General features: G+C 43.0%; 1 protein-coding gene across 1 annotated transcript in view; it reads right to left on the reverse strand.

Moving 5' to 3' along the window:
* The window catches only part of tet1 (tet methylcytosine dioxygenase 1), a 63,250-nt gene that overhangs the window by 28,831 nt on the left and 18,059 nt on the right, over positions 1 to 16,360 (reverse strand). The window contains 1 exon segment of the mRNA XM_062996084.1: positions 2,612 to 2,662. Coding sequence (XP_062852154.1) covers positions 2,612 to 2,662 — 51 coding nt within the window.

Below are 16,360 nucleotides of genomic sequence, written 5' to 3' on the forward strand. Positions count from 1 at the left end.
CACCCACACATTGACGAGTGTTGTGCCACCTAGCGTTGTGTACGGAGAGACACACCCTAAGAGCACTCTTTCCTCATCTCTGTGTAGGCGCCTCTAATCAGCCAGCAGAGGTCGTAATTGCACCAGTCTGACAGAGAGAGACCCAAATCCGGCTTAGTCCCGCCCATCTGAACAACAGGCCAATCGTTGTTCATGTAGCCACTCAGCCTCAGCCAGCAGGGCAGAGATGAGATTCGATACGATGTATTCGAGATCCCAGCTCTGGTTGCAGCGTGTGTTTTTACCACTGCGCCACCTGAGCGGCCTGGTAGGAGGGGAAAGTTTTTGTAACTGCTGTTGCTCACTGTATTTAGGATGGAACATCTTAAGAGAACCAGCCTATAGACAGACACTGACTATAAAACAAATTTGAACCCAGGTTCCCAAGACGATTGTCCAGGCATGATTGGCTATATTTGTTTCCTGTCCAGTGTATTCCTGCCTTACACCCAGTTTTTCCAGGATAAAGCATTTGATGAGAATAAAAATCAATGTCACTGCTGGAGCGGAGTATTAATACTGCTAGAAACTCAAGCCCTGGTAATATAATTATTGTCTGAATGTAATCATCGCCCCTCCGACACATGTGCAGTAGCAGACTGCATCTTTTCACCTGCACAAGGTGAGTTCATATGCGGCTCAGCTTTGTGTTCGGAGAGTCACACCCTGATCAACGCATTTTTCCTCGAATCTGCACAGGTGTCATCAACCAGCCAGCAGAGGTTGTAATTGCATCAGTTATTAGGAGCCCTGGTCCGGCTTCCCACCCAGTGTGAAAAACAGGCAATCTTTGCTTATGTAGGTGCCCAGCCCAGCCGGATGGCAGAGCTGAGATTCGAAACAATATGTTAGAAATCCCAGTTCTGGTGTGCTAGTGTGTTTTACCGTTGAGCCACCTGAGTGCCCCGTGAAATTCAAAATGTAACGTTTGTATTTAGTGATTTAACATTTTTCATTCGCGTAGCATTCAAGTGCCCCACGTTTACTGGTTAATCTGCACTATGATGCAGATTAACCAGTTCATGTAGGCGCCCAGGCCAGCTGGAAGGAAGAGATGAGATTCGAAACCATGTGTTAGAAATCCCAGCTCTGGTGTGCTAGCGTGTTTTACCGCTGTGCCACCTTAATTCCCCCGTGAAATTCAAAATTTATGTTTGTGTTTAGCAATTCAACATTTTTCATTAGCGTAGCATTGAAGTGCCTCACGTTCACTGGTTAATTTGCACCAGGATGCGGTCCTAGCAATCCTCCGGCAATTCGGTTAGCAATCGGTTAGTCAAAATGTCCAAGATGTCAAAGTCTAAAGCAGCTACAAACACTATTTAGTTAACTGAGTTTCAAAAACTCCCAACCAATTCTGTGGACACAGAGGGGGTGTGTCAAAACACGGATGAAGGCGCCCAAGGTGGCTAGCACACCAGCGCTGAGATTCTGAACTCCTCGGTTCGAAACTCGGCGTTGCCACCGGTCGGCTGGGCGCCCTCTAGCGGGAATAATTGGCAGTGCCTGCAGCAGACTCTACCGTGTCTGCTACCGTATCTGCTAGGGTGGGATGACCGGACTATATGGGTGGATCTTCTAACGCCGTGCAAAAACCCTGATTAGCAGATAGAGGCGCCTGTGCAGAAGCATGGGTGAAAAAGAAGGGGGCCGATAAGGGCTGCGCACGGGTCGTCGGAGGCGTGAGCAGGAAATATACCTTCCTCGATGCAATAAGGGATCCTCAGCAGCCGAAGACAAATTGACTACACTAAATCGAGAGAAAAATGGGAGAAATTGTCTAAATAAGTAGAAAAAAAAAACCACGGTGAGTATTTTTGTAGTTGAGACGGAACATGAAGCCTCACACCGTCGCTGGATGTTTTATGTTTACATTTAATCATTAAGGTAGGCTGTGCTGTGTATTGTAGCTTCCATTTATTCAATTATTTCAATTATAAGTGTTATTTAATGGGTTATTTAATCTGTGAACTGTGATTTTTTTTTTTTTTAACGAGGTCCGGGAAATTAAGCACATTTCCCTGTGAATTTAGAAGAGCCTTAGTTATTACAGATATTAATCTAAAAAACTAATCCGACTCAAATAAGGCTATGTGAGCTAAATATGAATCTAAAAAACAACCCAGAGTTTTTCTTAACTCTTAAGAAGTAAAAATTGTTACTAGTATGCCGTAGCGCTCTCTAAACACATCAAAGAGTGATTAACCAAAACTGCAGTGCTTGCACTGTTTCATAGTATCGAGCCTTCACTGTATCGTGACTTCTAAAGAAGCATGCTTCCTTCCTGGTGAGCGTTTCTCTGAAGCCGCTAGCGGTAGCTTCATTCATACAGCCCTTCTTTCCTGTCTCTTAACTTCACTCAGCTCAATAGAAAACAGACCGAACAGAGTGCAGATAGAAATCTCCATCTTACTCCTGCCTGCCGGGCAGCCTAAACTCAGCTCCACGCTGATTACAAACGCCGCATTCCTCAATGAATAGAGCAGCAGGTGCCAAAGCCAGACTTAAAAAAAGAGAAAATCTTCAAAATGCTGCATGCACCAAAGGACAAGGAAAAGTGAGCGCCCGTTACCTTGGAGACTCGGTCTCTTTTTCTTGCTTTGGAAAGATCTTTGCACCTCACCTGAAGAGAGAAAAGCAAAACACAAGACAACACAGGTTAATTCAGCAAGAACAAAACCCGATCAGACACAGCAAGGTCCCAGTCACAACATCTCTGTCTGGGCTGAGACAATAGCCGTGAAAAAGCAGCACCTTACCTTCTTGCTCCTCAGAGGCAAACCCTCGATTTTAGGCAGCATAATCCTAAAAGGTAGCCATCTTGCCTCCCTAGGCTTCAAAAGAAAAAGTGGCAGTAGTGGTGGATGAGGAGCAAGAAGCCCAGGTTCGCATGATCAGAGCAGAGCGAGGCAGCCACGCACTGTCGCTGCCGCAGACGCCCGACGCATGCTTTTTGCCGAGGCACACACAGAGCAAACAGCCAATCATATCAGAGCGGTATCGACTTGCAGATCATCGGCCATGCCTAGACCCTCCTAAACAAAGGATCCCCCATGCAAGCTCTTACTCTACAAGTACGCACAAGGGTGAGAGGCAAAGCTCGGACTGGACAACTGCACTGCTGGACTGGAGTGCAAAGCACCAAGCTTTAAATAGACAAACCTCTATTACAAATACATATAAACGATTAAACTAATATATACACATACAGAGACAATAAAACACACACAATGACAGATAGACACACACAATGACAGATAGACACACACAATGCCAGAGAGAGACTCACACAATGAGAGAGAGACTCACACAATGACAGAGAGACTCACAGACAGATAGACACACACAATGACAGAGAGAGACTCACACAGACAGATAGACACACAATGACAGACTCACACAGACAGATAGACACACAATGACAGAGAGAGACTCACACAGACAGATAGACACACAATGACAGACTCACACAGACAGATAGACACACACAATGACAGAGAGAGACTCACACAGACAGATAGACACACAATGACAGAGAGAGACTCACACAGACAGATAGACACACACAATGACAGAGAGAGAGACTCACACAGACAGATAGACACACAATGACAGAGAGAGACTCACACAATGACAGACACACAGACAGATAGACACACACAATGACAGAGAGAGAGAGAGAGAGACTCACACAGACAGATAGACACACAATGACAGAGAGAGACTCACACAGACAGATAGACACACACAATGACAGAGAGAGACTCACACAGACAGATAGACACACAATGACAGAGAGAGACTCACACAGACAGATAGACACACACACAATGGCACACAGACAGATAGACACACACACAATGGCACACGGACACACAATGGCACACAGACAGATAGACACACACACAATGACAGACAGACACACTCAACGGCACACAGACAGATAGACGGACACACAATGGCACACAGACAGATAGACACACACACAATGACAGACAGACACACTCAACGGCACACAGACAGATAGACGGACACACAATGGCACACAGACAGATAGGAACACACACACAATGACAGACAGACACACACAATGACAGACAGACACACACAATGACAGACAGACACACAATGGCACACAGACTAACACAGACACACAATGGCAGACAGATAAACACACACACAATAACAGACACACACACAATGACAGAAACACAATGGCAAACAGACTAACACAGACACACAATGGCACACAGACAGATACACACACACAATAACAGACACACAATGACAGACAGACAGACAGACAGACAGACAGACACACAATGGCACACATACACACAATGACAGACAGACAGACACACACACAATGACAGACACAATGACAGACAGATAGACACCCACAATGACAGACACACCCACAATGACCAACAGACAGACAATAGAACACAGGCAGAGAGACACACACAATGTCAAACACACAATAGAACACAGACAGATAGACACACACACACACACACAATGACAGACAGACACACAATGACAGACAGATAGACACACACAATGACAGACAGACACACAATGACAGACACGCACACAATGACAGACACGCACACAATGACCGACACCCACACAATGACCGACACCCACACAATGACCGACAGACATACAATAGAACACAGGCAGAGAGACACACACAATGTCAAACACACAATAGAACACAGACAGATAGACACACACACAATGACCGACAGACAGACACAGACACACAATGGCACACAGACAAACATCTGCTAGGACTGAGACATGATTCACAGTTTCCTAGAAAAAGCAGACTATTGTATTGTATCTCAATAACTGGAAGATCGTTCAGCCAAAGTTCTGTGTTTGATTCATTGATACTGAATGTGTTTGTCTATTTTAATGATTAACATAAACAGCAGACACACTTTTGAGTAAATAATGCTGACTTGGGGCACTCAGGTGGCACAGCGGTAAAACATGCTAGCACACCAGAGCTGACATCTCGAACTCGTCGGTACAAATCTTAGCTCTGCTACTGGCAGGCTTCAAGGGTGGGTGCCGGAGAGGATTCCTCTTAACTGGTGCAATTACGACCTCTGCTGGCTGTTTGATGGCACCTGCACAGAGACGAGGCATAATGTGGACAGGGTGTGTCTCTCCGTACACAAAGCTGGTCCACATTTGAACTCGCCTCGCTCAGGTGAAAAGATGAAGTCGTTCACTGCACACGTGTCGGAGGGGGAGTGTGTTAGTCACGGCTCTGCTCAGTCAGAGTTGAGGTCAACATTAGTAGAGAGGAGGCATGGTGCAATCGGGTAATTGGATATGACTAGATTGGGAGGAAAAAGAACGTTGAGTTCGAATGAATATAAGAAGGTTCCTAAAGGTTTTCTAGCAAAGAGTCTATTCTGCTATTACCTAACTGAAGTTTTTAGTGAGTCAGAAGCCTTGAGTCAGACACTGTGTTTATGCAGTAGAATAATAGAGCTCGTGATATGCTCTCAGAGATAGAGAGTGAGGAAAGAGAACCTGTAGAGGTCTGAGTGCAGTTCTGATGAAATCTGAAATGAGTAATGACATAAAACATGATGCAGCATCAGGATCAGTCATGGTCTGTAGGAAATGTGACCTTTTTATGTGTTTGAAAAGATATGACTTCAGCCTGCTTCTGGGGGGTGCAACTGTGTCATCCAGCAAGCATGCTATTGCTGTGAATAAGAATAAGTATTTTTGCACATTCAGATAATCAGACTTTTGTATTAGAAAAATATAACCAAAAAATATATAAAAATTTTTTTTTAAATGAGTTTAAATGAACATTTTTACTTCATTTCTTGAAGTTAAAATGTTGTTTAGCCCTACTTGCCCCAATGTGAAAAGGTAATTACAACATCAAGAAGATCTCGTCCATTTCTCTCCATGGAAGCCACTCAGATTCTTGTCCAGTCATTTTTAATCTCACGGCTGGACAACTGCAACTTCTGGCAGGTTCTCCTATGTCCACTAATAAACTTTTGCAACTTTTCCAAAATGCAGCTGCTCACCTGGTTTTTAACCAACCTAAACGCTGCCACATCACCCCACTGCTGCGTTCTCTTCTCTGGCTTCCTGTAGATGCCTGCATTCAGATTAAAACACTGATGCTCACATACAAAGCCAAAAATGGACCAGCCCCAAGCTACCTTTGAGGTCTAATAAAACCATGCTCTGTACCACGTGACCTCTGAACCACTAGTCTTGCTCGACTTGATCCTCCACTCAGAACTCGGGGAAGACAGGCATCAAGGCTCTTCTCTGTACTGGCACCCAAGTGGTGGAGCGAGCTTCCCTTGTCTGTTCGAACATCTGAGTCTCTCGCTGTCTTCAAAAGACGATTAAAATCCCATCTCTTTACTAAACACTTAAGCTGACATGTACTTACCAATGCTCTTATTTATTTCTTGCATAAAAAAAACAGGTTCTAACAGGGTTTCAGCAGAATTGCCCTATTTGCTACTCAGTCAACCATTTACCCACATTTAATGGGCAACTGGGTTCAATTTCAATAGCCACATCCAGGCATGATTACTGCCAGACCTGTTGAATCTAAACCTTACTTAAATAGAACCTGTCTCGTAATGTGAAGCAGGCTAGAAGGTCTCAATAAGCAACACGATGCCACATTCTAAACTAAAGAGATTCAAATACAGATGTGAAACAAAGTCAGTGAAATCTACCAGTCTGGAAAGGGTTACAAAGTCACTGCTAAGGCTCTGTGTTATTATAAACACGTGTAGAAAACTTGGACAGTCAGACAGACAATGACAGACAGACACACAATGACAGACAGACACACACACAATGGCAGTCAGACAGACAATGACAGACACACACACAATGACAGACAGACACACACACAATGACAGACAGATACACAATGACAGACAGACCCACACAATGGCAGTCAGACCGACAATGACAGACAGACACACACACAATGACAGACAGACACACACACACACGACGACAGACACTCACACACACACGCAACGACAGACAGACGCACACACAATGACCGACACACACACAAAAGACAGACACAAACACACAACAGACACACACACACACACACACACACAATACAAAAAAAAAAGACACATACACAATGACTGACAGAAAGACACACACAATGACAGACAGATACACAATGACAGACAGACCCACACAATGGCAGTCAGACCGACAATGACAGACAGACACACACAATGACAGACAGACACACACACACACACGACGACAGACACTCACACACACACACGCAATGACAGACAGACACACACACAATGACAGACACACACACAATAAAAGACAGACACAAACACACAACAACAGACACACACACACACACACACAATGACAGACAGACACATACACAATGACCGACAGACAGACACACACAATGACAGATAGACACACACAAAATGACAGACAGACAGACAAACACACAATGACAGAGAGACACACACACAACGGCAGTCGGACAGACAGACAATGAAGGACAGACACACACAATGACAGACAGTCACTTACACAATGAAAGACAGACAGACACACACAATGACAGATACACACACACACAATGACAGACAGACAGACAAACACACAATGACAGATACACACACACACAACGGCAGTCGGACAGACAGACAATGAAGGACAGGCACACACAATGACAGACAGACACACACAATGACAGACAGACAGACACACACACTATAGCAGACAGGCACACACACAATGACAGACACACACACACAATGGCAGTCGGACAGACAATGAAAGACAGACACACACACAATGGCAGTCGGACAGACAATGACAGACAGACACACACAATGAAAGACAGACACACACAATGACAGACACATACACTATGACAGACAGACAGACACACACTATGGCAGACAGACACACACAATAGCAGTCAGACAGAAAAACAATGAAAGACAGACACACACAATGACAGACAGACATACACAACGGCAGTCAGACAGGCACACAATGATCAACAGACACACACACACACAATGACAGACAGACACCCAGAATGACAGACAGACACACAATACAACCTTCCCAGGAGTGGCCTGCTTACCAAAATGATCAATTAAAAGTTGCATGTTGCGTTTATTTGTTTTGTATTTATTTTAGATTAAAATCAGCTGGAAGATTTGAAACATTTAAACTAGAAGAAATCCGTTGAGAGTCACTGTAAATGTAATTCTGTGCATATAAACATACTTTCTAAGCCGCACGGCTGTTCTGCCATGCCACATCTGGAGTTTTTCGACAATCAGCTTAATTTAAAAAGTCATACGAGGAAAGGCTCAAAGAGGAAAAATATTAACTTTGTTACTTTATAGTTTTCCTAATTCAGAGTGACTGTAATTTGCCATTTTTAATGTTCAGGTCCAGATCTGAATATCAGAAGCATCTTGGGACTATTTACTTAATCATAGTTCCTTGGCTCACTGTTCATGCTGGCCTGGTTTAATATGAAGGACACTGGTTAGTCATCAAGCATTATAAGACCCAGCTGGGACTATCTCTCACATCCCAATGCACAGACATGTTGTCATGATTATTGCTTCATTAGTGCTGAGCAATGCCCTTTAGCCTCATTTATCACCCAAAACATAATGTGTTGTTACCGGATGACAGTTTGTCAGTGATCTGAAATGACCACAGTTAAAGCCTACACTGCTTATGATTAATAAAAATATTAATGATTAAACTAACATTGAAAGATGTTTAATGACCTGAAACATAGAAGTGAGAGAAATGTGCATGAATAGAAGAAATTTGGAAAGGGGACATACTTTTTTCACATCACTGTACATTTTCAGCATTCAGAATATGCTCCTATCAGGGGTGATTTACAAAAAAGCTTCTCAGTAAATATTTTTCACTCTAGTAAGAAAACATGAATCTGCTGACACCCTGTCAGAGCAACAGTAAAGGTACATTTTTAGATTTTTCTTTAGATTAGATAGACAGATTAGGAGGTGCAAGATTAGTTTCCAGTTAGGTTTAGTAAAGAAGTGAGTCTTTAATCATCCTGAAGATAACAAGAATCAAGTCAGGTCAAATTTATTTGTATAGCGCTTTTTACAATGAACATGTCTCAAAGCAACTTTACACAATCCAGGACCGACAGACCAAAAAACCCTGTTGAACGAGCCATGGGCGACAGTGGAAAAGAAAAAACTCCCTTAAAATTACAGGAAGAAACCTTTACCCCTTTTCCACCAAAAAAAACGTGGTTCTTGAACCGGGTCTGTTCAGATTTCTCTGAACTTTGGTGTTCTGTAGAGAACCGACGAGCGTTTCCACCTGTTTTTGAGAACCAAGCCTCCGTCATCAGCGGTGGGTGTGACATAACAAAAGTTAAGAGAAGTAATATCATGGCGGAGTGTGTAGATTATGTGCGAGCATTTGTGCTGCTGTTACAGATGTTCGTTTATATGTAAAAAGCAGCGATCTAACAATCGGTGATATGAAGACATGACGTGTTTGTCTCAGTTGTTGTTTTCTGTAGTTCATTAACGTGAGAAGCGTTTTGTGCTTCGGTTTCACTGCGACTCTCAGCACAGATAGCCGATTTACTTAGCGCTCGACTTGAGTGGTGAAACATCACTAAAGTTCCACAACACGAACGTCCATCTGTGTCCATCTGTGTCCATCTGTGTGAAATAACCATCAAATCTACTCTAAAATACCACATGTATCTGTGTTTAGCTGGATTTACACGTGTGGTGGTTACGCAGCTCGGGGAGTTGAAAAAGCTTCACGCTTTATTTTTCATGTTAACCCTTTGATACACAACCACCCAACTGAGTTTTTATTTTCTATATCTTTGCAATAAATTAATTTCGTCATTCAAGCTTCCATGAATTTTTCAATTAACTTGTTTTTGATCATCACAAATCCTTATTTCAGTTTTATACTTTTTGCTTTTTTAATAAAAATCATTTTTGTATCACTACCCTTCTAATGCACAACATGGGTCAAAAATGACCCTTATGTATTTACTATGGAATTTGACAGGAACTACTGACATTTGTAAGTGTTTGTAGTCAAAAACATATTTACTGATCTTTTGAAAGACAACCAAAGATTAGGCTCTTGAATCTTGAATATGTCCAATACTATTTGCTTGCTAGCTGTTTACATATTCTAGTATAGATAGCTTTTATTAGCTAAGACAGCAAATACATGAATAACTGACAAATGTGCATATGAAAATATTCTTGAATGGATGAATATGGGTCATTTTTGACCCATGTTGTGCATTAGAAGGGGTTTGCTTAGCTTGTGCATCAAAGGGTTAAGCATTTTCCGTTCTGTCCGGGTCACTTTTACCACGTCACATCCCACAGTTCCTCCTTTTAATGGCGCTTTGAAAATATCAGCGGCAAACTGGCTCAAAATGTAATCAGGTGAAGTTTAAAAGATAAAAATGCAGCATTAAGCTCCATACGAGACACCAGCGGACGCCATTGTTGCTGTCGCTGTGCTGTACAACATGACACGCCCACCGATGGACGTCACGGTTCGGGCTGAAAAACCAAGTATTCTGTGGTGCCAGATTGGCCCGCTAGTTCTCTGTCTGAAACCTCTTTTTTCCGGTGGAAACACGCGGAACCGGTTCGGGAAGTCAAGTTCGGGAACCGGAACGGGCTCCGTGCCGCGTCGGTGGAAAAGGGGTACTTGAGAAGAACCAGACTCAGCAGGGACCCATCCTTCTTGGGTGGCCTGGAGAATTATTTAAATGAAACTATGCAAGAGACTCAGCTATTTCACCACTTGGGTGCTGGAACTTCTCTGAAGAAGAGAGTCTTGATGCCGGTCTTTCTTCAGTTCTGATAGGTAAAATAATTGATATGATAAGAGCAACAAATCAGTTTTGAAAATAATCTGATGACCAGATTTACACGCTCTTTAGTATTCTGATCATAGGAAGCCCAGGCTTTATTTGGACTATGCAGTAGTCTGATTTGTTAGTGAGACAAACTCCTAAACTGCCAGGCATTAGTTTGGAGGGACAGAAAGTATAGCTGTTTCTGAACTACACTTCAAAGCATTTTCTGCACCTCATCAAACGTTTCTCGCTACAATTTGGGACAACATTTTAAAAGCAAATCATATGACTTTCTGGCTGCCTTTATCACTAGCTCTTTTTAGCGTTCCTCAGCTTTTGTTTCCGGGAACTCAGGCGGTAAATGCTTGTGACAAATTTGTTTTGTAGCTGTCTCAAGTTTTGTCTATGTGTCACGAATCTAGCCTCTATGAGCTCCTGGAGCCATGTTTACATGCCACGCCCCTCTCTCCAGGAGCACATGTTAGAGGTGTTTCTGTTTAGGTTGGCAAGCCAACGCCCTCTCATGGTGATTGGTCTCTGGCTAATTATTTCCAGCTGGACCTCATCTGAGTAAATTAGCTCATGGGGTTTAAGAAGGCAGCTGGAGAACAGTCTGGAGACTATTTTGGATTTGGATTGACTTTTGAATTTGCTTTTGACTTTGTCCTGTCGGTTCGGTTTGCTTTTGGATTTTGCCTTTTCACTATTTTGTTTAGTTTCTGTTAGTTAGCTCCTGTCTGTTTGTCAATGTCTGTTTGCTACTGTTCATGCTTTGTCTAGTCTTGTTTTTGTCTTAGTCTAGTTCTTGATTAGCTTAGGGTTAAGGTTTGCCTTTGTTCATGTGTGTTTAGTTTAGCGTTAGCATTGTTTGTGTGTTTAGATTAGTTAATTAGTGTTAGCATTTAGCTTAGCTTTGTTCATGCATGTTTAGCTTAGCATTTAGCTTAGCATAGGTTGTTTGTTTGTCTTGTTCTAACCCGTCTTGTGTTAAACCCTGTGTCTTTTGTTATTATTAAATACTGTTGTTTATACATCTCTGCGTGTGTGTCTGGTTCTTACTGGTGGACTGAGTAGCTGGAGAAGTTGCACCCAAAAGAGCTTTTTTTAAGTTTCTGTGTTTCCAATTGTGTCAATTATGCAATCATATATACTTCTCCAGCAATGCAGTGACCTATCTTTTCTTTTCTTGAGTCCTGCTTTGAGCTGTTGCTTTTAAAACAAGGCAGAAATACCCTAAACAGGAAGCCAATCCATCGCAGGGTTTTACTGTTAGATGGCTGTGTAGCTCGGTCGCAGTTCCACCTTGCACTCTCTCTTCCCAGATTTAGTAAGTTCTTTTATTTTGCATGTATAACCACTTCAGGAGTCAATTCAGGTTGTTTTGGTTTTCTTTCTGGCTTCGAGCCACTGAATCTCTCTCCGTGTTTGCCGAGCTTCCTGCTAGCTCACGCTGTAGCGTGCTCATCTTTGACACTCTTAAGCTCACGACTAAATCCAGCCTTGGGCAGTTCTTTGGTTTCTTAATCCTTTAGATTCTTTTCAGCACCTGCATTAAGGTTTAAAATCAGTTTGGTGGTGATAATCTATGGTTTTGTCTTAGTGAGGAATGGGAGTTAATATCTTCCTTAGCCACAAAGAGGCTAAGGCTACATTTTAAGCCTCTGTGTCTAAAATGTACAGTACAAAAAATGACTGTACTTGGCTGCAGCTCTAACTACTAAGTTACAAACTCCTTCTGGAAACAAGTTCAGCACAAGAACTGTTCATTTAGAGCTTTCAGTACATACAAACTGAAGATCACAATGTACGAGGAATCTTCAAAAAGTTTCTGCACTTTTATATTTTGGTTGGAAACGGTGAGGGCGGGAGGAGTAGCAATTGGTCGTGTCTGAGAGACTGAGAGAGCTTATAGTCCGGATTTAGTGCCATCTAATTTCCACCTTTTTGGACCGCTCAAAGAAGCTTTAAGGGAAAGAAGATTTTCATGTGATGATGATGTGAAAGCAGCGATTCAACAGTCACCACGCACTCAACCAGAACCATTTTTTGCTGATGGTATTAAAAAGTTGGTACGACGCTGAAATAAAAAAATTTAAGGTGACTATGTAGGAAAGTGATGTCATTAGTTTTGTAAATTCTTAATAAATACAGTTTTAAAAAGTGTGGAAACTTTTTGAAAAACCCCCGTACTATGACAAGTCTTTGTTTGTTTGTTTATTAGGATTTTAACGTCATGTTTTACACTCTTTGGTAACATTCATGACAGGAACGGTAGTTACTCATTACAGATTCATCAGTCCACAAGTTTATATCAAACACAGTCATGGACAATTTTGTATCTCCAATTTACCTCACTTGCATGTCTTTGGACTGTGGGAGGAAACCGGAGCACCCAGAGGAAACCCACGCAGACACGGGGAGAACATGCAAACTCCACACAGAAAGGACACGGACCGTCCCACCTGGAGTTCGAACCCAGGACCTTCAACAGTGCTACCCCAAGTCTTAGTTAAAGGAGGTTCAAGCACACCACCAACAGACAATAGAGTAGGGGGAATATGTTTAGACTAATGAACATACTTCATCATCTGGCTGCCTTGTGGACAAATCTAAAAACGGCAAATCTAAGTCAGGTCTGTATGTCTGATGTCATTGCCAACCTTACTAATGCAGTTATGGCTAAATAGAAGCAAATTCCCACCCTCATGTTGCAAAATCAAAATTATAAAACGGATAGTTCCAGTCCTAAAATCTGATCGGCTGAGCCGCGTTCGAAGCCGTTGTAAAATCCCCGATAAACACACACCTATGACCACCTCACATCATTCCATATTAATACGCTACTGAAAAGAAAAAGTGAATGTTATGTTCGCCCTCATGTTGCCTAGCAACACTGTTAACGAACTACCTGGGGTCACGGAAGAATGCTTTTTGTAAGTGTTTTTGTAATTAAAAACATTTATAAATTGAACATTGTTGTATTTTATTATATTTTATGTTGACCGCCGTTTTATAAAAGCAATAAGCCACTCGAGACCGTGCGTTACTGCTATGATTTTATCACGGGGAAAGACGTTCTAGGCACTCCTCTTCGCGTCGTGCCAAAACAACCTTCCCCGTAATAAAATCGCAGTAACGCACGGTCTCTCGTGGCTTATTGCTTTAGCAATGACTTGTATACAGAGGAGAGCTGCATGCTAATGCTCATGAATGTCCAACATGTTTAAAAAGCATCAATGAAATGTGATGTTCTGGTCTTCACTTGTGGAAGAGTTAAAATGAATAAATCCTAAAATTGAGCTGTTTGAGTCTCAATTTATGCAAATCTTTACAACTGTACCAAAAAAAATGATTCACTGTGCTGTACTAGCCAGTGCAGGACTTGCTACTCATGATGTGGGCAGCGTTGGTGTACAGAGGTTGTTAACAGCAGAGGTGGACAGCTGAATAAGAGAACAATCAGTACTGCTGCAGAGGAACATCGCCGCCTTACACACTGCACAAGTCTCACGAATCATTTATGCCACCTCAGCCTCCTAGCGGCTTTGCCCACTCTCACACTCTCATATGGTGAACCCACACAAGTCCATGCATATATTCTTTTTTCCCCCTAAATTTCACACTTTATTTTATACATAATGTATCTGATTATTTCTTCAATTATTTCTTGTTTAACAATCTGTATTCACCGATCAGACATAACATTATGACCACCTTCCTAATACTGTGTTGGTCCCCCTTTTGCTGCCAAAACAGCCCTGACCCGTCGAGGCATGGACTCCACTAGACCCCTGAAGGTGTGCTGTGGTATGTGGCACCAAGATGTCAGCAGCAGATCCTTTAACTCCTTTAATATACGAGGTGGGGCCTCCATGGATCAGACTTGTTTGTCCAGCACATCACACAGATGCTCGATTGGATTGAGATCTGGGGAATCTTGAGCCCAAGTCAACACCTTAAACTCGTTGTTGTGCTTCTCAAACCATTCCTGAATCATTTTTGCTTTGTGGCAGGGTGCATTATCCTGCTGAAAGAGGCCACAGCCAGCAGGGAATATCGTTTCAATGAAAGGGTGTACATGGTCTGCAACCATGCTTAGGTAGGTGGTACGTGTCAAAGTAACATCCACATGGATGGCAGGACCCAAGGTTTCCCAGCAGAACATTGGCCAAAACATCACACTGCCTCTGCCGGCTTGCCTTCTTCCCATAGTGCATCCTGGTGCCGTGTGTTCCCCAGGTAAGTGTCGTACACGCACCCGGCCATCCACATGATGTAAAAGAAAACGTGATTCATCAGACCAGGTCACCTTCTTCCATAGCTCCATGGTCCACTTCGATTCTCACGGGGGTGGACAGGGGCACCCTGACTGGTCAGCGGCTATCCAGCCCCATACGCAACAAACTGCGATGCACTGTGTATTCTGACACCTTTCTATCAGAACCAGCATTAACTTCTTCAGCAATTTGAGCTACAGTAGCTTATCTGTTGGATCAGACCACACGGGCCAGCCTCCACTCCCCACGTGCATCAATGAGCCTTGGCCACCCATGACCCTGTTGCCGGTTTACCACTGTTCATTCCTTTGATAGATGCTGACCACTGCAGACCGGGAACACCCCACAAGAGCTGCAGTTTTGGAGATGCTCTGACCCAGTCGTCTAGCCATCACAATTTGGCCCTTGTCAAACTCGCTCACATCCTTACGCTTGCCCATTTTTCCTGCTTCTAACACATCAACTTTGAGGATAAAATGTTCACTCGCTGCCTAATATATCCCACCCACTAACAGGTGCCATGATGAAGAGATAATCAGTGTTATTCACTTTACCTGTCATTGGTCATAATGTTATGCCTTGTCAGTGCATGTAGACAAATCCTGGCTGTGCCAGTTGGTGGGGAGGGGTGCCGCTTGTTCATTACTTCCCCTACTTGTTTCCTTTCTTTCCACTTTTTTTAGAAAACTTGGTTGTCACAAATGGCTGTAGCAGCTTGCCATATTGTGATGGTTTACATTTCTGCTCTAACCCTTTTCTATCCACCTTCTCCATTTTGAGCTGCAGATGTTTTTGCATGTGAAGCGTGATTCGACCTGTTACACAATACTACAGTATATACATTCTGCAGAACAACATCTGGGATTCAGCCAAATAAATAAATAAACGCAGGCAGATAAACATGGCTGAGGAAAACTAAATTCACTCACACTCACTTTATTAACCGCTTATCCAACTAAGGTTGGGGGGGGGGGGGGCTTATCCCAGCTTATCCCAGCTTTTCAATGGGCGCAAGGCAGACAGTAACATCCTGGACGGGGAGCCAGTCCATCGCAGGGCAGACAAACATATACACACCCATTCACCTACAGGGCAATTCAGTGTCTCCAATTAACCTGACTGC

This window comes from Trichomycterus rosablanca, chromosome 5 (assembly GCF_030014385.1).
Source record: "Trichomycterus rosablanca isolate fTriRos1 chromosome 5, fTriRos1.hap1, whole genome shotgun sequence".
Taxonomy (NCBI): Eukaryota; Metazoa; Chordata; class Actinopteri; order Siluriformes; family Trichomycteridae; genus Trichomycterus; species Trichomycterus rosablanca.